Below are 27,680 nucleotides of genomic sequence, written 5' to 3'. Positions count from 1 at the left end.
CCTGGTCTATGACTAGAGCTCCTAGGTGCTACAGTAATACCAATAAATAAATCAATAAAATTATAATAATAATAATAATCCTCAGTTTTGTTTCTTTTGCTCTGCATCTGTCCTATTTCTATTTTCTGTTTTCTGCTAGAAGCTATAGTTTCTGCTCCAGGTGTAAAGCTTATCGAACTTCCAAATATAGTGTTTCTTGGATCCTGGATTTGGTCTTTGCTCATCCAATACCATCTACACTGGTTCCTGACACCAGGAGAGAGGAGAAAACTTCCCAACAACTAGGTCTCCCCCTCCATTCCAACCTAATCTCATATGACCTTGAGTTTCTGCCTACCAAAGCAAAGTACCACAATGAGCATCGCTCACCTGCCCCAGAGTATTATAAAAGAGCACTTTTTCTTTCAGTATCCCTAGCCCCTTGCTTCTTCTGTCCTCTCTTAACTGTTCATCTGTCTGTCCTTAGCTGGGGAATATTTATTTAAAATTACTAACTTTGCAGGTAAATTAAAACCATCCGATTGCAACATTGTTAATTACAGCAGAGTAATAGCTTTCTGTTTAAAACTTGACTGTTCTAAGTGCTTCAAATTCCATACGGTAACTTGGATTGTCTTGAAATTTGGTGTGCTTCATGGGGGTTCAGGGCAGAGTTAGTAATCCATTTGCCCAAGGGGGTCCAGAAATACACCCCTCTGGAAAAAAAAACAGTTTTTCTTAAAATTGACCTAGTCTGGCAAAGCTTCCCCGCCCCCCACGCAGATAGAGATCAAACCAGGGCTCAGACCATCATACCAGGATCTCCAACACTCAAGGATTACCCCAACAGAGTGCATGGACTCGTGAGGGGGATAGCAAATTAAAATTTTATTTGAAAACAGGTTTGGTTCGCCAGTTAAGCGCACATCAAGCAGTTCTAAGGCTCACAACCAAACCGATTACATTGTGCATGTGCAGAGAGGCAGGCCAACTGCCTGGAAAACTCTCTCTATAACACAGGACCCATATGGCTCTAATGGTATATTACAATCATTCCCCAGGCACAGAATTTAATCCTATCTAGGGCAGAAATCTAAAACTAAAACAGGGGAAACTTGTCCCAGTCTGCCTCGGTCAAAGGTTTGGTATGGTTTTGGTTTTATTTTGTGGAAATGTAATCTGAGTACAGCAGAATATCCAGAAGGCACTGGAACTATTTTTTGAAAAGAAAATAATCTACACAAGAAAATGCTCTCTGGGAGGATGACTAAAGGTAAAAGACTAGGTGGGAACAGTGGAGAGGTTGGGGGATCAGGAGATGGAGAGGGGATGGAGACTATAGAGGCAGTGGGAAGGAAGGGGTGGAACACTGAGAAGGGGGACATGGGAATGAGTGATGGGGAGAATAGGGACCCACGTTCGCTTCGTATGTGTGCGTGCACGTGTGTGTGCGCACCATGATATGGGGGCCCCAGCCTGTCTCTCCCTGCTCCTCTTCATGTGATCTGGAGGCGCTTGCCATTCGGGGATGGGGAGCGAGCCCCTCTCCCAACCCCTAATGAGAGCTGGGATGTTCCCCAGAGATGCCTGAGCCCCACTCCCTGCCCCCTGGATTTTGGGTGGACTCCGCTCATCTGTGACGGTCTGATGCTCCACCCTCTGTCCCCCTCATGTGAACCAGGTTCTGGAAGGGGCTTGCCTTCCTGGGGATGTTTGACTCCCATTTTCTAACCCTCAAATACTCCACAATACCTTGCAAAGCTAAACATTGCATTTGGCATCACTGAATATAAACCGTGTCAAATCAAGATACTTGAGCGTTCTACTCTGGAACAAGGTAGAGTGCGCCTTCCTGGCCCAACTAATCTGGAATGCTGGGTTCAGAAAGAAGAGAAATGGGGTATGCCATGATACCAGAAAAATGAGGTAAAAAACAGGGTGATTTTAGTCTTGGGTGACATACAGAATGATTTTAACTTGTGACTTGTAAACACAGCTAGTTTTTGGGGCATATTTTGGGAATGCACCTCCTGTGTAAGGTGAATTGACACATTGTGAGAAACAGCTTCCCAGAAAGATCAGTAACATAGTAACTCCTTAGTCCCTGTACTATACTGTTAACTTTTAGCAATAAAATTGGCTAAATTTGGTTATTTGGTCTCCTGAACACTTTTCATAACAAACCACAAGTGTAGTCAATCAACTGGCTATGCATTTTTATTAATATTGGCCATTATCAGCCCGAATACATTAAAGCGGTTTTTGCCACTGTACTTGTTTTAGGAGCCATTTACTGCACTGCCAGAATTTGGCCCAGTGCATCAGAACGAACTCGTGCTCTCCGTATAACCTGGAATGCATATTCTTCAGGGAAATTCCATGCATTTTCTGTTCATAAGCAATGAAAGAGTTGTCATTTAGTCCAGCAGCCTTAGGTGAACAGATTGAAGGCACAGCTGGATACATGGCCAAGCACTAGGTCTAAATTGGTATTGTATCAAATAATTGGCTTATTAATTTATGGAATATGATGAAGAATCAACATTACCTATACCACTAAAATCCCCGTCAACTATTCCGACAAACTCTTAACAGAGCATACGTTTGCAGATGATGCCAATCACTGCTCAGTCTAACTGCAACAGTGCGCTCAACTTTTGAAGAGAGACTTATTACTGATCTCTCCTTTGTGAATTTGTTATGCAGATACTGTAAGGCAATTATTTTGATATTTTATTCCATAAGGAGACTATGAACATAGGACAAAGGCGAGGGAAAAGAGATGGAAAGATTTAGTGCAGTATAGTTTAGGAAATAGACCCAGATGATTGGTCAGGACACATGAATGAATGAAGGACAAAAACTTGGATGGATTTTAAGCAGCAGGCCACTTAACACTAGGTAAGGGCATTTTACATCTACCAAGCATTTAACTGGGTCCAGTGTGGAGTTACATGGATCCCATCATGTCATCAATAACTCAGGGTAGAATCTCCCCTCCCAGCCTATGCTTCAGGACTCAGCTCAATTCTGAGTTCTCTAACCCTCACCCCTGTGGAGAGCGAGAGCACCAAGGGGTACTCAAGGGGGTTCTCAGTCCGTGAAGACTTCAGGTCTCCCCTTACAGGCAAAAGGTCTGCCAGCTAAAATTCCAGATCTCATTTACACGTGGGAGTACACTCTTTTAGCCTTTATCTGCATAGGACACCAGACCCAAATTACAACAACTTCACATTCCTATATTTTATATGGGGCTTCTAAATCCTAGTCTTATTTACCCCAACTGCACCTCCACAATGCTGCAAGGAAGGCAACCGTACCTATCTGTGATACAGAGGCTCCTAGGCAAAGGGTTCCCTGTTTTTTGCAAACAACTCTCACCTCATACCGGACAAACTCACTACACCACACCATGTCTGGCAGGGTATTTATCCATAAAAAGTAGCACGTAAGATATCTACAGAAAGCTCATAACTTGTCAAGATTCATAATCATTGCAAGAGAAATGTATGGGTAATATTTAAGGAATAATGTAATTATGTCCAAGTATGCTTCATAGACTTAGAGTAAAAATTGGTTACCCGAGGATAATGTGTCTCAGTAACTGCCCATTCAGGCAAGCGGGAGTCTCACCCCTTCCTATTTGGCCAGTGATGAAATGCAAGGCACAACTGTTTGGTCCTGCACAATACTAAGACTTTCAACATCAGAGGCAACTGCAAACTTGAAAAACACTTAAAGGAAAAAAAGGAACTTTACAAAAAGACGGATTCACCGTGTCTGTGAACAGAAACCAAAGGCTGTTTTCAGTATAACACAGAGAAGGGAGTAGCACTCTGTATCCATACACTGAGGAAACTCCTTGTAGAGCAGGGGTGCTTTCATGAATGTGTTTGGATCCTGATTCTTGTGAAACAAGTCAGCTCTGCAACGGACTTCTTTGGGGAGAAAACCTGCTTTATTAGATAGGAAAGGTAACTACTGATAAGTGTAGATCCAGGTGTGTGTTTTATGATTTTGTTTTGTATTTGTTTCCCCCACTTTCTCTCATTTCTATTTTAACCTTCACCCTTTGTTAAAAAAATCTTCTTTTGTTTTATTACAAGTGCTGTGTGGTTTACAGGAGCAGTGGTGTAAGGTAAAACTAGTAAACTGGGATACGCTGCATTTTCTGGAGCAGAGGATCTGGGATTTCTGTGAGTAGTCAGAGGCTGGATATCACAGGGGAACAATTCAAAGAGACTTGGGGTGCACCTATTGTCAACCTGCAAGGTGAAGACAGGGCTGACACAGCCCAGAAGACAGAGCTTGAGCGGCTGAAAGGTTGGGGGTGTTAGGAAGCTGACATCCAGCCAAGGTATAGGCAAGATTCCCTCATGCTGAAGGCAGGGGGTAACAAGGTGACTTGAGGTCTGCCCTGAGAACTGTCACACCACCAGACCTATGGCAAATGGGAAAAGTTCCTTCCTGATCCCAAAAAAGAGGCGATCAGTCAGACCAACTGCATCCTGGAAACACAGCTCCCTATTTATAGCTGCTGGTACGCAGAGCAGCTGATGAGGCCAGGGGCTGGAGCAGCAAAGATTTAAGTTATTGGTAGGGGAGGGGAGGGTGGAAGCCAAAATAAGCTACCACTCTCTTCCCCCAGTCGGCCAATGAGACACAGTGAAACTTGAAAGGCGAGAGGGGGTGGCAGTGGCTCTAGCATATGCTCTTCACCTCCCCTCTCCCTCCTGGGAGCAGCACATCTCATTTCTTGGCCCAACCTGCAACAATCCTCTGATTGGAGAGGCATTTTTCTGGCCAATGCTCCACCCCGCCTGACAACTCTTCTTGGGACAATCCATTCCCTTTGCAGTCCAACCAAATGCTTCCCTCCACCCTCCCCAGATGGCTGGGGGGGGGTATTTTTAGTACATAAATCCTAGTGCTCCTGAACATTTTATTTATTTAGTATAGTTATAAGGCCTCATCACAGGGGCTGTCAATACTAACCCTGAAGACGTGTCTATTACAAAGCATTGTGTAGCAACATGGACAGTATGAAAGAACAGATTGCATAATCTCAGCATACATTTTCTGTAATTTTACCATTTTGGTGCAAATAGATCTGATGGAGGGTGAAAGAGTAAAGTTTAAACAAAGCTTCAAGCTCTTGAAAGAAAAATCTGCAATAATTATCCATAGAAGCTTAGTGGAAAATTCTCTTCCACTGATTCTATTAAAAAGTAATTAGCATATGTGCAACTGACAAAAGTTGGCAATTAGCACTGCTGCACAGGAGAGCACTGGCACTTAGTCTAGTTAGTATCCTCTAGGAACCCTATAAAAGACCAACCGTATCTGTTTATCCATCTATCTCAGGTATTAATATGGCCCCAATACCCTAGTATCTGAGCGCTTCACAATTTTTAATGTATTTATTCTCAAGGCCTCCATGAAGTAGGCAATCCCCAATTTACAGAGAGGGAGCTGGCCTTAGGATATAGATAATGATGTGTAGTGTTACATTTTTTAAGACTCGTTTTTTATCTGAAGATGTCACAGGCAGAGTTGAGGAAACCTTTTATAACAAAACCCAAAATCTGGCCAGCTAGGGGCAAATCATCTTCTTTTGGGTTTCATAACATACCTGAAATCTAGGCCAGATGCACCCCAGGGATCGTGAAGATTTTGGTGAACCACAGCCACTTTTCAAAGGAGCCTACTGCAGGCCAAATTAGAGATTTCAGCTGTGTTTTGTTCTGGAGGTTGGTGGTTTGTGCAAACCCAAAGCTCACAATGAAACACAAAAACTATTTATCATTCAGTTATTCAAAACATAAATGTGGTAATTATAGCCTGTAGGCAGATGCACAACAGTTAAAAACCTTGTAAGTTAAAATATACAAAACATATGATGTCAAAAACCAAAACAAACACATTCACATGGTGAACTGAAAATGCTGACTTTGGCATAGCTTTAGCCACAGGCACCCTGAAGGTTCACTACTTTTGAATATAGGAGTGACTTCAAATTCCCCCTTAACCATTACTCCCAAATTATGGGTCTTTTACTACATGTGAGGCACAGAAAGTCCTGATTTTGTCTTTAAGATACAATATATTTCAGGAGTGACAAAACATTTTAGAAATAATGCTGGAGTGGTGGCTTGGTAACGGCTAACACACTGATACATTATGCTGGAGGCACTATTACCTTTATAGCAAGAAAGAGCAGACAGTACCCCAGTAAAAGAGGGAGAGGAATATACAGATAGAGATGAGTGTAATGGGTATTGTAAAAGCTTCGTATCTCTGTGTTTAATTTCCTTTCACTACATAATGCTGGATGTGACCTGGAAATTAAATAGAGAGTGTATTGTACCCTTAGTTGATAGAAGGGAAATGCTTCCTGGTTTCGATATATTTACTTTTTAACACATTTAAATTTATAACGAATATAAAAAAAAGAGCATCTATCCTGGATGCTAGGTAACTTAACATAATTAAAATTACAATACAAAAGATAAAACCGGAAAAGAAAATAACCAACCAGAGATGAGACTCAACCCTAGCCACTACCCCCACCATGTCCACAAATCACAGTTTGTGTTGTATGCATTCAGCATAAAAGGGCAAACACTGATTCTTTTGAAAGAAACACTTTTTGTATGCAATACGTACAGCATGACCAGGATCAGCAAGAACTGGGGAATAAATGTTGCTCTTTAGTGGTTGCAGTATCTTTAAATGTGAGTCATGATCAAAAGCGAACATTTCAGCAGACAGTGCACCTTGATTAAAAAGCATCACTAAATTTTAATGAAAAGAACTTCTATCCTTCCTTGGCAAAGTAACAAAATAAGATAAAAATATTAAAAACCCAATGTTTACACCAACTGATTTTTTAAAGGTTTCTAGGTCAGAGGAGATGTCTCTCATTTCAATACCTTGTCATAGAAACATAATTTAATCCAGATATTTTTAAATTAAGGTTTAAACTCCTTTAAAGTATCATTACTGAAAATATTTATTATGTACTGATAAGATCCAGATCCTGCAGTGTATTATGATTGGGTGGACACCTACTGTGTGTGGCCCCAAACGAGGACAGGGCATTGAACGTGCGCAATGCACTGCAGTATGGGGACTAGCAATCAAGGAGAACACTGAAACCTGAGGTTCAAATCTCCAAATAAACTACAATCACAGAACTGGTAGCATCTTTCCCTTTTACATCTAGGAACGGTATTTATTTTTATCTTAGCTAAAACTGATTGTTGTGATACGTGAAATAGTGAATCAACTGTTAATTGTTTTCAGTTCACATTTTTCCTTTTCTATGAAGAAACAAAGAAGTCAGGTAATGATTGTGTGCTAAATTGTATCTGCCTCATTTCATCCATTTTCTTTGTGTCCTAGCAGAACTGTTTCACCTTTGTTGGACTATATTCAATATTACACGTACCAAAATGACATTAAAATAACACTTGCTAAGGTTGCAAAGTCAATCACTCAAAAATTCGGAAAAGCCAGAATCAAGGTAGCTTGTGCAACCTTAATTTACTCCCCTTCTGTGCATGTGTTATGATAGTCTTAAGTTACATGACCACATACTATTGTTTCCATAGAACTGCCGCCTCATTCAGTGCACAGCATCAAATGGCGCTCACTTTATGAGCAGCAATTTAATATTTTGTTTTATCCTCATTGTTCAATATGTGTCTGCAGGCCTTCTTTACTGCATGCTATTCAAACCCTGCTTTAAAGAAAGAATGATTAATTTCCTCATGGGCTTTCCAATAGCACTTTTCACTACAGTATCTGAGTGCTTCACAAATATTACTGAATTTATTTTCACAACACTCCTGTGAGGTGAGAGGGTATTATCCCCAATTTTACACCAGGGAATTGAGGCACAAAAAGATTAAGGCCAAAAGTATCCACTAATATTGGGTGTCCAACATGAGCTACCTAGGCCTGATTTTTCAGAAAACGTATACTTCTACAGGACTTAATATATTCAAAGCACAGTTCCCATGGACTTCAGCACTTCTGCAAATCAGAACCCAGGGTCTCAAATTGGGGAGCGAGAACATGAGGAATACACAAATAGTGAGCACCTGTGAAAACTCTGATTTAAATGACTTGTCCATCATTACATATGAACTCTTTGGCAGAGGGAGAGATAGAATCCAGTTCTCCAGGGTAGCATTTAATTGTCTTAACCACAAGATCATCCTTTCTCTTCCTGCAATCCCCTGTTCCCGGCACTATACACCTTCCAACTTCTGCAACAAATGAAACAGGGGTCCTACTGACAACAGTCTGCTTCACTATACACAGCCTTGATTCATCCTTAGAGCATGTCCATTCTGTGCATTCAATGGGGCAGGAGTCCTGTGGAAAAAATCGTATGTGATCATGTAAAGACAGTATCATAGCACATATACACAAGGGAGTCAAATTAAGGTTGCACAGGCAACTTTCATTCTGGCATTTCTTAACTTTTGAGTATACGACTTTGCAATCTTAATAATATTCTTTTAATGTACTTTGTGTGTCACTTCCTAAGCTTTTAAAAAAGAAACTGAAACAAACCAAATTCCATCATAGTGACACTTATATGGGTCATCAGCAGGGTGCAAACCTTTAGATGGACCACAGAGACTTCCACCACTTGAGCATTTAATTGTGTAACTGACACCAAAGGATGATAATCTACCACTATGTAGAATTGCAAGGAATGGGACACTTTCCCAGTATATTTCATAGGTATTTGCTGAAAACAAAGGAATGATCAGACTCAGGATCTTGGCTTCCATTCAAGGCTCTGGAGAGGAGTATGCTCTAGTGGGCACATACTCTTCTGCCCAATCCCTGCAAACTTAACTCCTTCTTTCCTGTCCCCATCCCACCCCTGGCTTCTCATCCCAGTCCCATTCTTCTCACCTTGCAAGCCCCAGCCTTCACTCCTCAGGTTCTCATCCCAGTCCCCTTGTCCAGCCATTCCTCAGTTCTCCCCACCAACCCCCAAGCTTCTTGTCCCTGTTCTACGTGCCCAGCCAGTCCCAATTCTCTGACTCCCAACTCCTCATCCAATCTGTATCTGCCCCCAAACCTGGCCTTCTGTTGCCACCCCCAGGCATGGTTTCCCCAGTCCCACTAGCTCTCAATTTCAATCTTGTTCCCCAGGCTTCTTGTCAAATCTCAGTCACACACACACAGATCCTTGTCCCAATCTTTGTCCAGCTAGTCCTAGTTTTGCCCCAGTTCCTCGTCAAATCTGTCTCCCTCTCCCCCCACACCTCCTTCTCCCCACCCTACTGGCTCCCAGTCCCGGTTTCCTTGCACAGCCAGTCCCAGTCTCCCACAGCTCCTCATACAATGCCAGTCACACCCTTACCTACTGGGTCCCAGTCTCCACCGTGGTTCTCAGTCTCTTTGCCCAGATTGCCCCAATCTCTCTCCTACAGCTCTCAGGCCCTTTACCCAGCCAGTCCCAGTATCCCTCCTGCCAACCTCCAGTCCAAGTTTCTGCACCCACCCCCGGCTTACTCCAGGTCCAGATTTTGTCCTCACTGCATTAAAATCAGGCAGGTTCCTCCTCCATGCTGCCTGGGCCTTGGTCTCATCAACAGCACAGGACAAAAAGCCTCCCTGCTCTCAGCCCCAGTACCTGGACCCAGACTCAGCAGAGCCGGCAGCAACCCAAAGACACAAGTGCAGGGAGATTCCTGCTCAGCTCTGGGCTGGAGCATGCTCAATGCAGAAGGAATCTTTGGGGAGTTTAGCTACTAAAAATCTAAAAAGTTTCTACTGAGCATGTGCAAACCACAATTTTTCCAAGGGTTATAATTTGGCCAAAAGAAACAGCATGGCAAATTTTAGCCTAGAAAGTTAAAGTTTGGCAAAGTTAAGAACAACTGAACACAGACTCTTCAAATGGGAAGTGTGAGGCAATTTTAATAAGTGGTGCTACGAGCCTTGCCAATAAAAGATTACATTTGCCTGTGAAATACAATGAAAATCAAATTAGGAAAAAAAAAAAAAACCTACTCTTGCAAAGAGTTACTCAGTATGGTCTGGTGCATGTAGCCAGGTCAGAATTCCATTGACAAGGATGGCAGTGCTATAGTAGAAAACTCCAGAACTCCTCAAAAACATTCTTTTACTTCATTTACATAGTAGTGGTATTAGAGCATGCAGAAACAAACGCGTAATGTTATTCCTTTACTCAGATTGCAGTTTAAATGATCTTTTGTGAGCATCTTCAGCTATCATCACTCTCATTTTTAATTGTGTTCATTAAAATAACATATCCCGGGGCTTGAAAAATTTACTAGACCTCCTACAAAGCAGAGGGCCATAGAAAAAGAGAAGGGTGGGCACTTTCTGAGAAGGCCTCTGTCGGAAAGGATCCTTGGATTTTTAACCAGAGTGTTGTCACTCGGCCAGTGTTTCTCAGTTAGTGGCTTGCAACCAAGGGGGTGGGGGTGGGGCACTCATGAGGCATGGAAAACTTTATTCCAATCCAAAGCAAAGACAATCTCACCCCCACTCACCCTTATCCTCATCCTTCACGGTCAAGTATTCTCTGTCAACCTCTCGAAACAAGCATACAAAGCTCAGAGCTGTTCCCAAGAAACTGGGCATTGCAGCTGGGCTGAGATTCCTGGGAGAAGAGATTGCCCTGCATGTTGTTTGCAACCACCTTTGTTCAAGCACTGGTATACAGAGGTAAATAAATCAACTAATACCAAGAATATACCCAGACTCCAGAGGACTGATTTCTCCTACAATGGGAAGCTGACCTGCAAGGCCCAGACATCTGCTACTGCTCAGTTTCAAAAGAAGGGGCAATAATATATATACTCTTTTGCCTTCTGATTATCATGGCTTGTTTTTCTGGTCTAAAACAAAGCTCTTTAAAGAAAAATGTCACTGTAGTGTTGCAAGACTACAATCACTGTACAAGAAACAAGGTAACAATTTAAGTAAACTACCCAAAATGGACATTTAATTACCATATAATGTAGTAATTATTACCAGTTGATTAAGATTTAATTGTAGTATATTACCATGTATGTAGCAGACAACTTAGTTACTTATTAATAAGAAACCATGCATAGAAGAACAGCATTTCATATTCATAATTCACACTGATAACAATGGTGCTTCATTCTTCTTAATAAATGAAATTAAGCTTAAAAGAGAAAAGAAGAATTCAGGAAATGTATTTTTTTCCCTGTACAAATTGAGTTTGTCTCTAAACAAGTACTTGATTTCAGAAAATATAGTATCAATAGGATTTCAAATCCCTTATGTGTCCTTACTTATCCCCTTCAAAATCCAATAGGCATAATGGCACGCAATTGTCAGTAGTGTAACTATCTGAGAAGCCAGTGGTAGGTTCTGGACTGAGTAATTCATCTGCCAAAGTACTGATCCCACTTCCTCTTCATAATAAACGTATTATTAACTGTATTTGATCTTTAAAATATAAAAGATCAGTCAAGGCTGTCTTCATTTTTCCTGAAGATGTCATAAAAGAAACTTGCTTAGAAATGATAGTGTGGGGTTTTCTAATCAGTTTTGGCTTCTAGCATTTTTTTTTTTATGTCCCTCGTTGACTGATGTCTGTTAAATGTTGAAGCTCAGAAATTTATATTCTTAACCTAGATGCAGCTCTGTGACAGACTATCAAATCATGGAGAAAATATCCTTGTACATCAGGTACGTTGCTAGAAGTAGTTTGGAGGGGCGGGGGACAACAAAACTCTTTTAGTAACCTTAAGAAACTAGTAGTGCATTTGTTATTCAAGATGCTAGCCAAGTCATCACAGAAATAAATAAATGATAATAATTCATAGCCTTCATTCTGTATGCTACAGACAGGTTTTTCATTGTCAACAAATGCTACCTACAATACTCGTAATTCTGTAATAGGTATTCAGATATGATTCACTTATTCAGTAGAGATAAGAGAATTAGGAGAAAGAGTTGCTTGATATGAAATGCCATACAGTAGCTACCCTAAATTCCAAATGCAATTGGGTTTCTTACTTTTATTTTGATCTTCCATCACTGTCAGACCACCATTCCTAAGTGCTCGATAATGTTAGTGTTATAAAGCGTGGTAAACAAAGGCGGAATACCAGAACTCCTGTACACTAAACATTGTCTGTAAGAGCCTAATATACAGAAAGGGCAACTGTATTAGACTGTTTTCAGTGCCTAATAGATTCAAAACTAGGCACTGATGGTCAATTTTTGGTGTGAAGATCAAGGCAGGCCATGGATTTACTACAAGCAACCAATTTCATGTGAATGAAGTGACCAAAATGGCTAGTATTGTTTAAGAACACAGGGCTAGCTCCTCCACTGCTGTAAACTGACACAGTTGTAATATCATTATGTCACTTTATATCAGCTAAAGATCTGGCCCATGCAATTTACAAATAAGCAAAGGTCATCCAAGACATCATTTCTGCCCCACCCCCCTTTTTTTTTTTTTTAATTATTTTGGTTGATCTCATTTCATCATATCCCTCAACTCAGTCTCAGAGACAAGTCTGTGTGTCTCTTAAACTCAGTTCCTGGATCGCCTTTGCTATGGTATATTCAATACTTTTATTAACATTTGCATGACTTCATTCTTTACACCTAGTTCTCTGCTCTCATTTTTAAAGTAAAAAATCTCTTTAAAACAGGTTTCAAACAAAAAAAATGCTTTTCAACAATAAAATATGTAAAAAGAGTAGATTAGGCTAATACAAACCAGTTTTTTCATTCTGGTGCAGTGATCTGCCTCTGGTCATCACTAACTCCCATTTCAAGAGAACTGAACAAGTAAGTTGTATTGGTTTGGTTTTGGTGTCCTATAAAAACCTTCCTCCCAATACAATAAAATCCCGCCCATGGCCAGGTGGCAGCGATCAACACTTCATACGGTATTCCAGATGAATTTTATCAATACCTAAGAAGCCTTCTCCATTGCAAGACTCTGATTCTATGATTCGCAGTAACTTACATTATCACTGCTTGTTGTATAATTTACCCATCTGGCACTACTACATAGAATCTGATCTACAGCAATGCACTGGCCTGATAGCAAGGCCACATCCCTATTCAGAGCCACTGCATAAGGCAACCACCAGGCCTTGTACGAGTATCCAGGTGTCTATGCAAAGTTGTCTGGTTAAGTTGGGTTGGTGTCAAATTCTCAGGAAAGGGCCCCTACCCCAACTCCAAACATTTCTGGAAGGGGCAACGTGAGGAGGGCCATCACCCATCCCCATTAATTTTTACCTCCACTGAGGGAAATCTAATCCATGCTGTCAATTCAAGCTGCCACAGTTAAAATCATGTGAACTGTAGATGCATCAATTGTACCACGTGCCCACACCATCTCTTCAAAGCCCAAAGGTGCCTACATACAGAGAGGTTTATTCTCTGCTGATTACCTGTTACAGAAGGCCAAGATCAATGGCCCGAGCCAGAGAAACAACGGATCTGCCCAGCCTTCTTTCTGGTTCTGGATCTAAGATGGAAATGAACTTATAACCATGGGGAAACCCAGCTGTGGGTTTTGAAGGACTGAAACCTACCAGAATGTAGGTTGGAGATGGGAGTGACCTCTAGTAAACTATTTAGCACATGTTTAGGTTCTTTTATTGTTTTAATATAGTTCTCTGTAAGGCTATTATAAGAATAAATGTGCTTGCTTACAAAGAGCTGTGTGGTAACTTATAACTGCAGACAATACACAAGTGAAAGCCTTTGGAGAGAAAGCAAAGCACAGGTATGGACCTGTTTAGGCAGTCTGGCTTGCTGGGGATATCACAGTGAAAATGTCCTCAGAAAGCAAAAGAGATTAAATTTTGGCAGTGAGAAACTACCCTCTATGCCTAGCATCCTGCCTCAGATCACACATACAGCAGTACCAGGAGAGTTCATCTACCACATTTCTAATACACATTTCTTGCAGACTGTATGATCACATCACCAACAGTGCCCACAGAAAAGAAAAGCATTTAGTTGGAAGCTAACAACCACCATTTATTAAAGGCATCAGCATCACAGTCTTTGGATCAAGAATGGAGTGAATTTTAAATAATATTTTTGGATGCTGAATTGGAAAGCCTGGAAAATAATATTAGTTTAACCCCTTATGAACTCTAAAAGAAAAAGCTTTCATTTTGTAATGATCACACACACACACACACACACACACACACACACACACACACAACTCCATACTCTGCCACCATGCCAGTCTGTTACTACTAAATTGGGAAAGAGAAGGAGACATCACATTACTAAGGTTAACTTCATAGAAATACCTCAGCACAAATACTATCTGTGCATTGAATTTTTTATTCAGATTTTAAGAGTACAGAGACTAATGCTTTAAAATATGTACGTATCAAATTATGAACTAACCAAAAAAAAAGCTTTGAAAACCATTGGTACTGTAGACCAGATTAAACAGGAATACTGGAGTGAACTTGGGGAGAGGCGGGAATGGAGAGAAAAGAATGCAGAGAGAAAAGAAAAGCTGTTTTCAGAATTGGGAGTGTTAATACGAATCAACAAAAACTAAGTAACTCAAAGTTAAGGCTTTTATCTCTCTGTGTTCAGGGGAGTTCTGCAGAGGTTGGAATGTGAGGGACAAAACTAATCAGGACAGTTCACAAAGTTCATTTGAGTAATTGCATCTCATTGTGTTTGTCAGGACAATTTAATTTGGAGGGGGAAAAGCACATACTAGTGCTAAAGAGAAGTGCGTGTAATGTACTGTATTAGGGACAGGAAATCTCATTTTCAAATCCACTATGTACTATTGGGTTTGAAATTAGGAACCGTTTATTATTGTGATTTTAATGCCAAAATTTTGAAGCTTGTTTTGGTAAGATAAATGTTTATTGGGAATGCTAATGTTCATAATATACCATTATTGCTGAATATGTAATAGATTTGATTTAATAACAAAAGTACTTGTGCCAATTTTGTTTTCAATAATTAGTATATCTTCAATTTATTTTAGCTAGCCTATTACTTTCTCATTAGAAATACTCGGTGTGCTTATTTAATGTTCTCTAAACAGTCATGGGAACTATTTTTTAAAAGCCATTTAGTTCTCGTCTTAAGTTTCAACAAAATATATGAAAGGAAGCATACAATGGAAGCAAGCACTTCAAAAATTACAGTATGCAAAAAAGACTCAATCATTTTTGTTTTGCTTAATATTGGAGTTAGAAAAGACGCTGGACCTAATTCTCCATCCCTTTACATAAATGAAGATAGTGGAGTTGCACTTTGATAGAGATAGTATAAAGGAACTGAGAATCAGGCCCCCATGTTGTTCATTTGCTAATGTTTTCATATTTATTTTTTACTTTAATTCCCTTTGGAGGAACATTACATGAACTTTCTATTGTAGTGCAATGGTATTGGCAATGACAGCTAAAATTTTATAATCTACTGAATGATCATAGTTTAGAAAATATAAATATAATCTTCTAGGCATTTGGTCAAACCTTCTATAATTCAGTTCATGACCCACAAACTTTGGATTGCTGGTTCCCAGTAATAAATATAGGGACAGATTCAGATACCCTTTACACCCACTGAGTAGTACCTTACTCCGCTAACTTCAGAGGATAACTTGTCATATAAAGTGCAACTCAACATGAATTAAGGGTAACTTAATCTGGCCCTTAGCTTTCAATATGCATCAGGGAAAAGGGCATAATTCCTTTCTTAGTATACCGCATGAGGGAGAAGAAAGAAAAACCAAATGTGATTCAAGATTGACCTAATGCAGAAGTTCCCAAGAAAGGCTTCAATAAAAACCATGTTTTAAAATTACAAGCATTCTTCTGATTACTGAGCAAACTTAATCTGCAATGAGTTCTGGAAATGATTCAACCTTCAGTGCTGTCAAACTCCATTATGCACTGTGGCACATGTTGCGAGAAACAATGGATGAGTGTGTTAACCTTTAAATACATATGAACATTCTATTATCTATGGAGAAGAGAGGACTGACAATACTCTTTCTGTCTGAAGGAGATTGCTACTAACTATTCCAGTTCATTTTAGTTTAATAATATTAAACCAAAAATGAAACACCAATGGACTCAAGCCCCCTCTGCAATGGACATAAAGTGCAGCAGAATTGCTACTGTTTCGGGGGCTGTGGGAAGGGACTGAGCAGACATTTTTCGGCCCCCTTCATTCTTAAAGCAAGCTCTTCAATAGCTCTCACAATGACAGCATGATAGGAGAGGACACTGTGAGTGGCATGCATGGATACCTAGAGAGTCAATGACTTATAACCAAACAAGAGACTGGTCACAAGCCACGTGGGAAGGGGGCATAGGCTGCAGCCTTTCACCACAGAGCCTATGAGCTAATGTAGCAATGGCTTAGCTATACAGGCAACGTGCACCTTTCCTCAGGATTAGCACAAAAAGAGTGCTTCCTCCCTATACCACTTCTATTTTTCCCCCTGTACTAAGGGGATCATCATAAATCAGGCTTTGCACAGCAAACCACAACTTCACCCAATATTTGCAAGTCTGAGTTATTTCCAAGAAATCTGCAAACTTCTAGAATAAAAAGCATTTAATTTAATCATCTTTTTCATTGCAGGAATTGACAGTTCCAAACATTATAAAAAAGGTGAAATAGCAAAAGGTTCCCATGAATGTCTGTATAATGAGAAAATTAGATTACAGGGTACTATGAGATTAATGTTATATTTGTAAAGAAATACATATTTATATGACAATTTAAACTGTAATAGCTACATATGGCTATGGCTACCCAAGCAGCATCTGTAAAATATACCTTCCAACTATGCGAGGCCAGGAAATTATGCTCCATCTTGTCAGATGAGGACTTGGCCACAATCACTCATGCAACTCCAGTCTCAATAATTACAATGCACTGAAGCTGGAAATGATACCACAGGCACTGAAAATGCTCCAGCTGGTGCATGATATGGCAGCCCACTGACTAACCAAAACAGGGTGTCACAAGCACATCACTCTGGTGCTTCGTACACTAGCAATCCATCAAATACTACACTAAAATTTAAGTCTTGGTCTTAATCTACACCACCTTCAACAAGTGGGGCCCAGGCTATCTCAGGGTCTTTTTCTCCCTGAAAGATTAAGCCCAACCACATTAGCTGTTTTCCACTGGATCTATCAAAAGTGGGACTAAAGAGAGTAGAAGAGACAGACATCTCTGTGGCTAGTCCACAGCTTCTGGAACACTGTTCTACAAGAGAGTTAACAACAATCATGAGCCAGGACAATATGCAAAACCCAGATCTTCAACCCAGCTTTCCCACACAATAACAATGATCATCATTTTTAATAATCTCTACGCATGTGTGAAAAAAGGAAGCTTCAACAGGTGCATGTTACTTTACTTATGAAATGTAACACAATTCTGATACCATTGTGAAGAGTATGTATAATACCTAGATTAGACAATATTCATAACTAAAAAAAGTGTTTACGTTTCACCATTTATGCTTATTAGCTTTCTGCACTTCATTTTGCTGAGAGAGGGAAACTAGTCTGGTTAGTTTCACCTTTTTAAAGTCAGTTTCACTCTCTGGTTCTATTGAATTGCCTCAGTGTTACTGCATTTGGTTTACAAAGGTGCAAAGAGAGGTTGGGGGGGTTCTAAACAAAGGGTTTTCAAGATTCGTTTTGCTTTTAATTTAATTTTAATTTAATGAAAATCTCTCAATTCAAGTTACATGCTTTGAAACCCCTTAATTAATTTTTAACTTTCATTATAATAACTGAATGAGAAAGAACAGGAGTGTTAGATTTTACATAGTGCATTTTGTCATTGTGTTTAACAAAATTATGTTTAACAAAATTGGTGTTCACTGAGTTTTTGATAGGCTTATGAAACCTTCTTCCATTAAGATAGTTGTGCCCAAAGCTGAGGAGACTGGCAAAAACTTCTGAGACAACATCAAGGACAGTCCTCAGCCCGCCCACCCACCCACACAGATTTTGTATTGCCCCAGTTTCTTAATCAAAATATTGTGCAATACCAAGTGAAGTATGTGTGTGTATATACACACACAAGTCAAATTGTAGGGATATTAAAGAAGGTACTAACAGTGATTCCCCCAAGTGACAGTAACCCCCTCATAATTTGTCCCCCATACTTTAAAATCCAACAGTTTCACCAAGTACAAAAATCTCTTGGGTCTTCTGTTAAAATTTGTAAGCTATTGTCTGTAGAAACCATTGATTATATCTATCCTGTGAAAGATACTTTACTACTATGTAAAACTTACAAACAAGTTAACTGACTTTGTTCTTGAAGTAATTGATACAATGTAAACAAACACTGTAAGCTGTTAAGTGACTTTCACTTCATTCAACGGCTCCTAGGACAGACCCCCCACCCTCTGTGATTAAAGGGCCAGGAGTCTCAAATGAATTAGCACACACCCCGAAAGTGGTGGAGACAGTAAATTAAAATATGGTTAAGGTATGGAACATATGCTGATGAATGCTTAATATACATGGATGGTTAGGGAGGTGCCAGCCTAGAAAGAAAGAATCCATCGGCCGAAGAATGTGTCAAGTGGATGACCAGAAAACCCCCGGAGGGTAAACTGGGATCCACCCCATCACCTGGAAGGATGAGAAACACAAACTTTGGACAATGTGGAGCCACCAGGAATGTGCCACTTTGGACAGGAATGTGTGCCATCTGCTGATTGAGTCAGCAACAGCAGAATGAAACAGCTCCCATAGACTAACATAGGAATTAATTCCTATAAAAATGGACTCTAAAGACTGATGACTTTGAGTCTCTCTGCCAGCCTCCAGGAGCATCAGATGCATCTGACACAAGACTCGGCTCCATCCTCATGACCAAGCTACCTGGCCAGTAACTTGGCATGAGCAACTTCTAGGCTGGTAACTATAACACCTATACAGAACTTGAATGAATGATTGTGTGAATGAATCTATCTGTCTATCTATATATATATATATGTGTGTGTGTGTGTGTATAAGGAATAAGTAGTGATACAACGTTGTTTACTTTTATCTTTTGCTTTATCATTATATTTACAATAAACGTGGCATCTTTGCCTTATCCCTCTTAATAAGATCCTGCTGGTTTTTATTCTATTGGTATAACAAAATGATTATAAATTGTAAATAACGAAGAGGGACAGGTCACTGATTCAGAGTGATCTAGATTGCTTGGTAAACTGGGAACAAGCAGCCATATTAAAATGCATATGGTTTAAGTGTAAACGTATGCATCTAGGACCAAAGCACGTAGGCCATACTTACAGAATGGGGAACTGTATCCTGGAAAGCAGTGCTCTGAAAAGGACTTCAAGGTCATGGTAGATAATCAACTGCATATGAGGTCCCAGTGCAATGCTGTGGCCAAAAGGGTTAATGCGAACCTTGAATGTATAAACAGAGGAATCTTGAGTAGGAGGAGGGAAGTTATATTATCTCGGTATTTGGCACTGGTGCATATACTATTGGAATATTACGTCCAGTTCGGATGTCCACAATTTAAGAATGATGTTGATAAATTGAAGAATGATTGAAGGATTGGAAAATACGCCTTACACTGATAGACTCCAGGAGCTCGATTTCTTTAGCTCATGAAAAAAAGGTTAAGGACTGACTTGTTCACAGTCTAAAAGTACATCCATGGGGAAACAGAAATTTGATAACAGAGGGCTCTTCTGTCTAGCAGACAAAGGTATGACAAGATCCACAACCATTGGAAGTTGAACCTAGACAAATTAACACTAGAATTTTTTTTAAGAATGAGAGCAACTAGCCACTGAATCAACTTACCAAGGTTTCTTGGGGGATTCTCCATCACTGGAAATTTTTAAATCAAGATATATACATATATTTTTAAAGATAGGCTCTAGTTCATATAGGAATTAGTTCAAGGAAGTCCTATGGCCTGTGTTACACAGGAGATCTGATTTGATCATAATGGTCTCTTCTCACCTTATAATCTATGCATCTATAAATATTCATATACACACACACACACATACTAAACAGCCATAACTTTCTGAAATCTTAAAAATGTATCTGAGTTTAGAACCCAATCTTTCTCCCACTGAAGTCAATGGCAAAACTTTCAAGAACAGATTCATGCTTTTGCTATACTACAGTTTGTTTTCTGATCTCTGTCAGAAGCATCTAGATTGCATGAAGTTCATACAAGCATACATTTTAATACTTATTCTAACAGTGGTACTATTTTTATTTGAAAACTAAATTTATATATGTTCTATTTAGTTCATGGTTGTACAATATATTGTACTTTCAAGTAACTTAGTGTTTCACAAGCAGAATGAATGTAGCTGAAAACAAAATTTAGCTAACATAAATTTGACAGCATTCTTCCTTCTGTCAAGCCATATGATGTTAATAAATAGTGTTGTATGCATACATTGGTTCTTTCTATTAACTGTATATTGTACAAGAATAAAAGGAGTTGCTAGCTTATGGCAACTTGATTCCAGTCAGATGCAAAGAAATCTCACCCAACATCACATCAGCATTTAATGTGTCCCTGATAATCCTAAACTAAGCATCAGAGGTTCAGGACCACATATGAGCTTCGTAGCTATTTACTGAACATCTGTAAGAATTTTACTTTAATACATTTGTACTTTTGTAACATTTTAAATGTATAAATATTTTATATACTCTTAGCTATGAAAGGAGTAACAAAACTATGATTCAGTTAACTATTTATGGCCCTTTTTGGTATCACTGAACAGATCACAAGTGAAGAATCTGTGCAGTGCTTCAAATATATAGTGAATCATACCCTGCACTCATTACAAAAGTGAAGGCAAAGATTGCAGCTGCATATCTCATCAAGGAAATGGGATGGGGAAATCTGAGGGAGAAGTGTACTCCTGGCAAGAATGGCAAATCCTGGAGCATATAATCCAGATGTGTAAGCAACCAGTCACAAGACATCTTGGCCTTGATGCCTACACAAAGCACTATTCCTGGCCACACCAGTACAACACACATGAAGGCTTCAGTCTAAGGAACACACAGTGCTGTACATCAGTCTTCCACTCTGTCAATCAGACCTGGACATATGGGCTACTCTACCATGCTGCACTCAGAGCATATCTACCAAGGATATATTAACAGTGGTGGAGGGCTGAGGATTAAGGAACCCTTCTCTCCAAATCCCATTGTAGCATGTGCATCTGATCATGCCTGAACTATGACCTCTGTATGCTGGAATGTCATTCCATAACACAGTGAGGGCGTCGCTGCCCACACATCAGGGATTTGGATGCACGATAGGATTAGAGAGACAACAATCATGCTTCCATCTCCTAGAGGGGGAGTCTCTGTAAATAGCCTGCTGCTGCACATTGCTTGTTATTTCAGGTTCTGACCTGAAGTACTGTATCTTCCCAGCTGTGCACAATAGTCTTGAGCAAAGAAACTGAGACTATTGGGAGTGGAGCTATGATATGTCTGCGCACATTTATCCTAAAGATGGTGAATACAGAATATTCCACATAAACATGCTTATTTCACCCACAAGAACTGCACACTGACCTTATCATAGGAGAAGAGCAGCCACCTCAGTAACGAATCGGGCCATTTGTTTTATCTATTAACTTTACCATCGCCTGGAGCACATTACCGGTTGCTCAGTTCACTCCCGAGTTTCCTATCTCATAACTTCATTGAAATTGAACATTATGGAAAGGGGTCGGAAAGGATTATTTATCCTTTTTTTAGTTACCCAAAACACAGAGCTCTTTGGGAGGGCTCAGAAATGGGGGAGGTGAAACTGGGGAAGACAGGATTTCTTTTGATGCATGAATTAGGATATTCCAAGGTTTCCAGGGAATTGGGGGGGGGGAGTTTGATTCAGTCCTACAACCATAATTTCTGATGAGAATCAGTCAACTGAACAATATTCTAAATTCCAAACTTAGGAACCACCATGTTCAAACCGTGGCCACTAGGGCTTATGTTTCTCATGCGAGATACACACCTCCATTTTGGATTGCACTGAACACTGGCAATGGCTACAACAGCTTCTTCCTTTTGATAAAAGACTGAAGCACATCCATTCACCAATTAAAAGCTCTGCAAATGTTTCACAAATTACTTTCAGAAATCTGTTCTGGTTGATGAGTTTTTCCATCTCTATAAAAGTATTTACCAAATGATTCAATATTCGAGATTTCCCTAGTGCAATCAACACAGGAGGGGGGAGCCTTTCACATAATAATGACACTATATTACAGATACAAGACAAACCCCTCCTTTCCCACTGAACTCACAGAGAATGCAGAATTTGGGCTACAACATGCATTCTATGTCCATCAATACCAAACAGAAAGGAAATAATTCCTTACAGTTTTTAAACAAGAGAACAGAAATTCAGTAACACATATTGTGTTATGGTTTCTTATAGTGCCATCACCTTAACATCTAAGTGCTTCACAGGTAAATAGGTAAATTCCATCTGCAGAACAAGAACCAGTGTTAAAAATCTTTCAAAAAAGACTCCGACATCCAGTACTCTGGATGGGCGAGTTTTAAAATGAACTACATTAGGGCATACTCTTGTGGTGGTTGGTGAATATTCTGAAGGGGCCAAAAAAAATTATTAAACAAACAGGTGCCATACAGCTCAGTTTAAACAGCACGTTCTTCCAATACAAGATACGTGCTGCAATTAACACACATCCATAATAGTTTTTTCTTCTAGCAACAACACAAGGATGGCTGTTTCTAGTGAGTAAATTGCACCCATGGAAGGACCAGACATACATCAGCTGCAACTCAGAACTTGTCTCTCATACTATTTCATCCTAACAAGTCTCCCAGTCACTCCTTCACTCTCCTAAGTCTTTTGTGGCTGCCTTAGCCTAAACTTACCAATAAATCATGGTAAATTATATAAAGTTTAACTTCTGAGACACAATAACTCCATTACAACAGATGATGTAATTTTGTCTTCTGTTTTGAAAGGAATTTTAATATATTCAAGACTTGTGTGTCTGGATTTCACTGAAATAAATTAAGTTAAGCAAGGTTTTGCCTGTTTCTTAATACACTGGAGTATCTCTCTCAAATGTGCTCCTTTCCCAGATAAACATGTAAAGCTGTCTCAAGCAGTTGGTCTCTCAAGATTTCATTTGGAAGTATCTGAAGAGGTTGCAGAAGGCTAACAGGTCACATCAGATAGCTTTGGCCCTATTTTTATGTTTAAAACCAACCTTTTCTTAAAAAAAAAAAAAAAGGAGAGAGAGAGAGAAAGAGAGAGAGAGAGAGATCAGCTGCAGACTATTTGGTTCTGATTAAATACAGGACCATTATTCTATAAGTGCAGAGCTATTTAGAAAGCAGTACTATTGGGCATTACTATCATTGTACTTGTTGCTACCTTGGAATGCTACAGGAGTCCTCCTCTTTCTCTGACCTTCAAGGCCATAGCTACTGAAGTGACCAGTAGGAAAAACGTAGGGCAAAGAACAGGTGGGAGAAAGTTAATTTAAGTGGAATACTGCACAACCAAATGTAACTCTAGGGTACAGGAGTAATCACATCCACTCACCATACCAATTATTTTGAGAGAGTTCACTTCTGAAGCACTGAATCTTTCAACTCACCAGTGTATTAACTATGCATGCAACTAACAGCTACCATTCAAAAAATTATATCATAAAAGATCCCAATCCTAAAAACATATGTTTGAGCCAGAAACAAACGCAGTATTTGTCAATTTGGCAGCTGCAGATTTCCGTAAAAGTACAAAAGAGATCTGACCTATCGCAATATGGTGCATTTTTTCTTAAAAATAAAAATAAAAGCAAAAATAGAGTAGAATAGAAGGCAAATTCTCAGATTGCCACACTCCTGAAAAAGAAATTCATCCTGGTACAGTACGAAGAGGAACATTAACACCACAAGAAAAGGCACTATATAAAAGAGTCTAACTGTGGAACATATGCAGTAAAGATGGAGGATAGCCAAAACATTTCCAAAAGAACATTGTGTATTTGATTTAGAATGCAAATAGAAAAAGGAAAGATTTGCCTTACAGTTTACTGCCCTGCCAGGTTCCACAATGAAATGTACTTGGTTTTAGTATTTATCATGCTTTGAAATAGTGAAAACTGTTTACTAATTCACAGTCAACATTTCACTGCCTATAAAACCAGCATTTTATGTCTGATAGTCTATATTTAATATACAATAATAAACTGCCTGGAGTTTTATTTAATGCACGATGCTTCAAAGTCCTTCCAAATGCACAGCAATATCTATACACAATCTATATAGAGGCTCTGCAAAGCCAGACTCTTAATTTAGTATATCTTCAGCTACTCCCTGTTCAAATAAAGTACATTACAGGATATGTTGAGAATTCTTGGGTGGATTTAGCCTATACTATAAATGTAGCAGTCACATAGCAAACTTCCACAGACTTTTCTCAAAATAGCTACAGTGCAAGATGTATTTAACTTTAATGAAGACAATGTTTTAAGAGGATATTATAAATAATTTCATATGCAACACTTATCTGTGGTACAATGATGGCTCTTTACAAAAAGGATACTTAAATTATTATTCACAGGTGTTAGCATAGCTTCTGAACACTGATTAAGCATCATTGTTATAAGAAGAGGTGTTTACATTTTCTCAAAATTTGCACTCTAACAGTGCTTCCTTTTCATGCACACAGCTTTCAAGTTATAGCCCAACAGTACTGGAATTTTAGAGTTTTGGTTTCTCTTCTAACTGGGAAAAGAAGTTCCAAACAAGCCATTCCCACTCCCATCAGGCAGAGGTAAACCCAATTCTCTCTCACAGATGCAGTCAGCCAGAACAGACATATCTGCTTAAATGAAACATGCCACAGTAAATGATGACACTTGACCTCCAACTACAGAGATCTTGTTTGCTTACTAGAGGAAACCCAGGAGTCTGATTATATGTACAGAATGATTTACATTCATGGGGCAGAACACAGGGTAAGTTCTGAACAACATGTACTAGTGCAGCAACAGAAGCCAATTTATTCTAGCAACATTTTTAAATGTCCAAAGAACTGCTATTCAAATAAGAACAAGAAACATGTTTCTGTTTTTAAAACATCCTCAAAGAATACAAAACATAGAGGACAGGTAGCACATTAATGGAAAATTACAGACATCTTCCAGAAAGAGTGAAAAATCTTGGACTGTGATTAGTTTAATCATGCTCGTATAAAGATTGCATCTGTTATTAGTGGATATATATTTATATAATCTAAATGTTAACACATCACTGAATTAAAGACTGCCTCTGAAGGCAGAAGACTGTTGACTAAACTTGTTGAAAATAATGTTAAAATAGAAAACTAATGTTTGAGGGCAAAAAACACAGCCTAATACAAATGTCAAATAACGGATTACATGCAATGCACACAAACTTTGGACTTGAATTTCAATGCATAATCCAATCCAACCATCTGTCGACCAGTTGTGTAGCAAAATCAAGATTTGGGGCAAGCTCCAAAAAGGACAGCCAAGTTACATTATTCTATCTACAGTATTTTGATACTTAAGAACATCTCCGCGGTAATTACATTCTGTCTGCAGATTAACCTACAGGAGCTGACACTCGCGTCCCTGACCAGAGACACATTACAATGGATTCCCAGATATCTAAAAATCAACAGATATTTTGCCTGATGTACATCTCGTGATTGTGATACAGGTCTGAGAAGAAAAATGCAGACTTTGCTACTATGACCTTTATACATGTTAGCAGGATCGCTAGAGACTTGTCCTTTCCCCAATAACTGGGAAAGCTTCCAGCAGATTCATAACCGAGGGAGCCCCCCGTTCCCTGTCCCCATCTTCCAGCAGCAGGAGTAGTGAGAGTCAGGCAGCTCCGGGATGAATACAGGGTTACGATTGCAAAGTTAACGTTGGAGCAAGAGGGAACCTTTTCCCCCCATGGAGATGCCCCGTACAACCCCGGTGCAGCGAAGGCCACTTCCCCAAGGCAGGAGCTGTAATAAGTTCAACAGTCCTCCCCCATCTCATAAACATTGCATCCGCAACAGCCAGGCACAGCAACACCACGCCGGGAGTCAGGGCGTAAGTGGCACATCAGCTCAGAGACGGACACAAGCCTCTCCCTCGCAGAGTAGCTAAAGGCAAATCTGAAACCCCAGGGATGGATGGGGTGTGTGTGTCTGGAAATACCTACAGATCCCCTGGCTTTAAAGGGCTGGAGAGTCACAATCCCCCTTCCCTCCACCCCTCGAAACACAAAGAAAACCGGTGGGGGGGGGTGATGGAGACCCCTGGACGCAAGTGCCTAAGAGCCCCCCTCTCAGCCGCTACTGGGTGGCAAACCCCACTCCAGAAAGAGATTTCCCTTGAATTCATCATTCACAAAAACAACAGCGCCTTTTCCGCGCCTTCCCGTCTCCATCGCACTCCGGAGAGCACCGGGAGCAACTGACTGGGACACGCCGAGCCAGCCACCACAGGGGCTGCCTGGCTTTCTGCACCCCCCGCGCAGAGACACTAGTTGATTTCCCCTTGGCAAAGACAAAGTGTAACCAGCCTGTGCCCAGCCCCGTGCGCTGCTCGCGAGGCGCTCTCTGGCTCCCAAAGAGTTGGCAAGTCTGTCCGCCCTATCGGGAACGTGGGGCTGGCCCCACGCCTCTCCGGTGCAGCGCCCCTCACCTCCTTGAGTTCCTTGGCCACGTCTTTCAGATCCCCCAGGACTAATTCCAAATCCTCCACGATGATCTTGATCTGTTCCTTCACCTTGGCTTTGGAGGCTGCGGGCGGCCCCTCGGGTGGCGAGGAGGAGGCGGGGGTCCCCTTGGACTTGGCTGACATTCTTTGGGGGAGCGATGTGTGGGGAGGGGGTATGCAGGTCAGGAGAGCTGGGTAACCAGCGGGTGCCCGGCCCCGTCCCTCGGGCTCCCGGAGCTGCTGCAGCCGCTGTCTTCCTCCCCGCACATTTTGGGCTCAGGGCTCCGCCACGCTCCGCTCTCCGCCGGGTGGCTGCACCGCGCTGCTGCCATCAACTCCCCGGGATCTGCACTGAGAGCGCCCGGGCTGCAGACGGGCGGACGATGCGCCTGCGCCTGGCTCCCTCCCTCCCGTAGGCACACGCGCACGCACAGGGCATGCCGCTCACTGAGGGGAGAGAGCCGGGGTGGGGGGAAGCCGTGCGTGCGATCCCCGCTGTGCCCACCCCGGCAGCCTGCCTGGCTCTCCTCCGACCTCCCGCCACGGGTTGAGCCTAAGCCCACAATCCCCGAGCACGCACTTCAGGACCGCTTGGTCCAGACAGGGGGGGGGGGGGGGGGGGGGGGGGGGGGAAGGGGGGGGGGTTTTTTTACGCAAAACTTTCCCCTTTTTATCTTCTCTGTGCAAAGTCGCCCGGAGGAAGGGATCTGCCCGGTTCCTCTCCACTACCCGGGGTCAGATGATTCCCCTTTACAAGTGCATTGGGGGAGAAGGTGTGAGTGCGTAAGAGACAGGAGAGGAGGAGGTAGTTACAACTCCTCTAGAGGAGGCGCTTCCTTTGCGGCGCACAGTCTCTGCTTGGAGCGCTGCGTGCCGTTGGAATGGCTGGATCACGCTTGCAGGCGACCGGTCCGGCAGTGGTTAT

At 40.9% G+C, this 27,680-nt stretch overlaps 1 protein-coding gene across 1 annotated transcript in view; it reads right to left on the bottom strand.

The window, feature by feature from the left end:
• The window catches only part of PRR16 (proline rich 16), a 158,776-nt gene extending 131,574 nt beyond the window's left edge, over positions 1 to 27,202 (bottom strand). The window contains exon 1 of the mRNA XM_029910886.1: positions 26,741 to 27,202. Within this exon, the coding sequence (XP_029766746.1) occupies positions 26,741 to 26,899 (159 nt within the window). The 5' untranslated portion in view covers positions 26,900 to 27,202. The remainder of the gene's footprint in view (positions 1 to 26,740) is intronic.
• Between the last annotated feature and the right edge of the window lie 478 nt (positions 27,203 to 27,680).

Source organism: Terrapene carolina, unplaced genomic scaffold, assembly GCF_002925995.2.
Source record: "Terrapene carolina triunguis isolate 2854851 unplaced genomic scaffold, T_m_triunguis-2.0 Scaffold69, whole genome shotgun sequence".
NCBI classification, from domain to species: domain Eukaryota; kingdom Metazoa; phylum Chordata; order Testudines; family Emydidae; genus Terrapene; species Terrapene triunguis.
The sequence above is the reverse complement of the archived record's forward strand: the minus strand, read 5'-3'. Positions and strand labels throughout refer to the sequence as shown.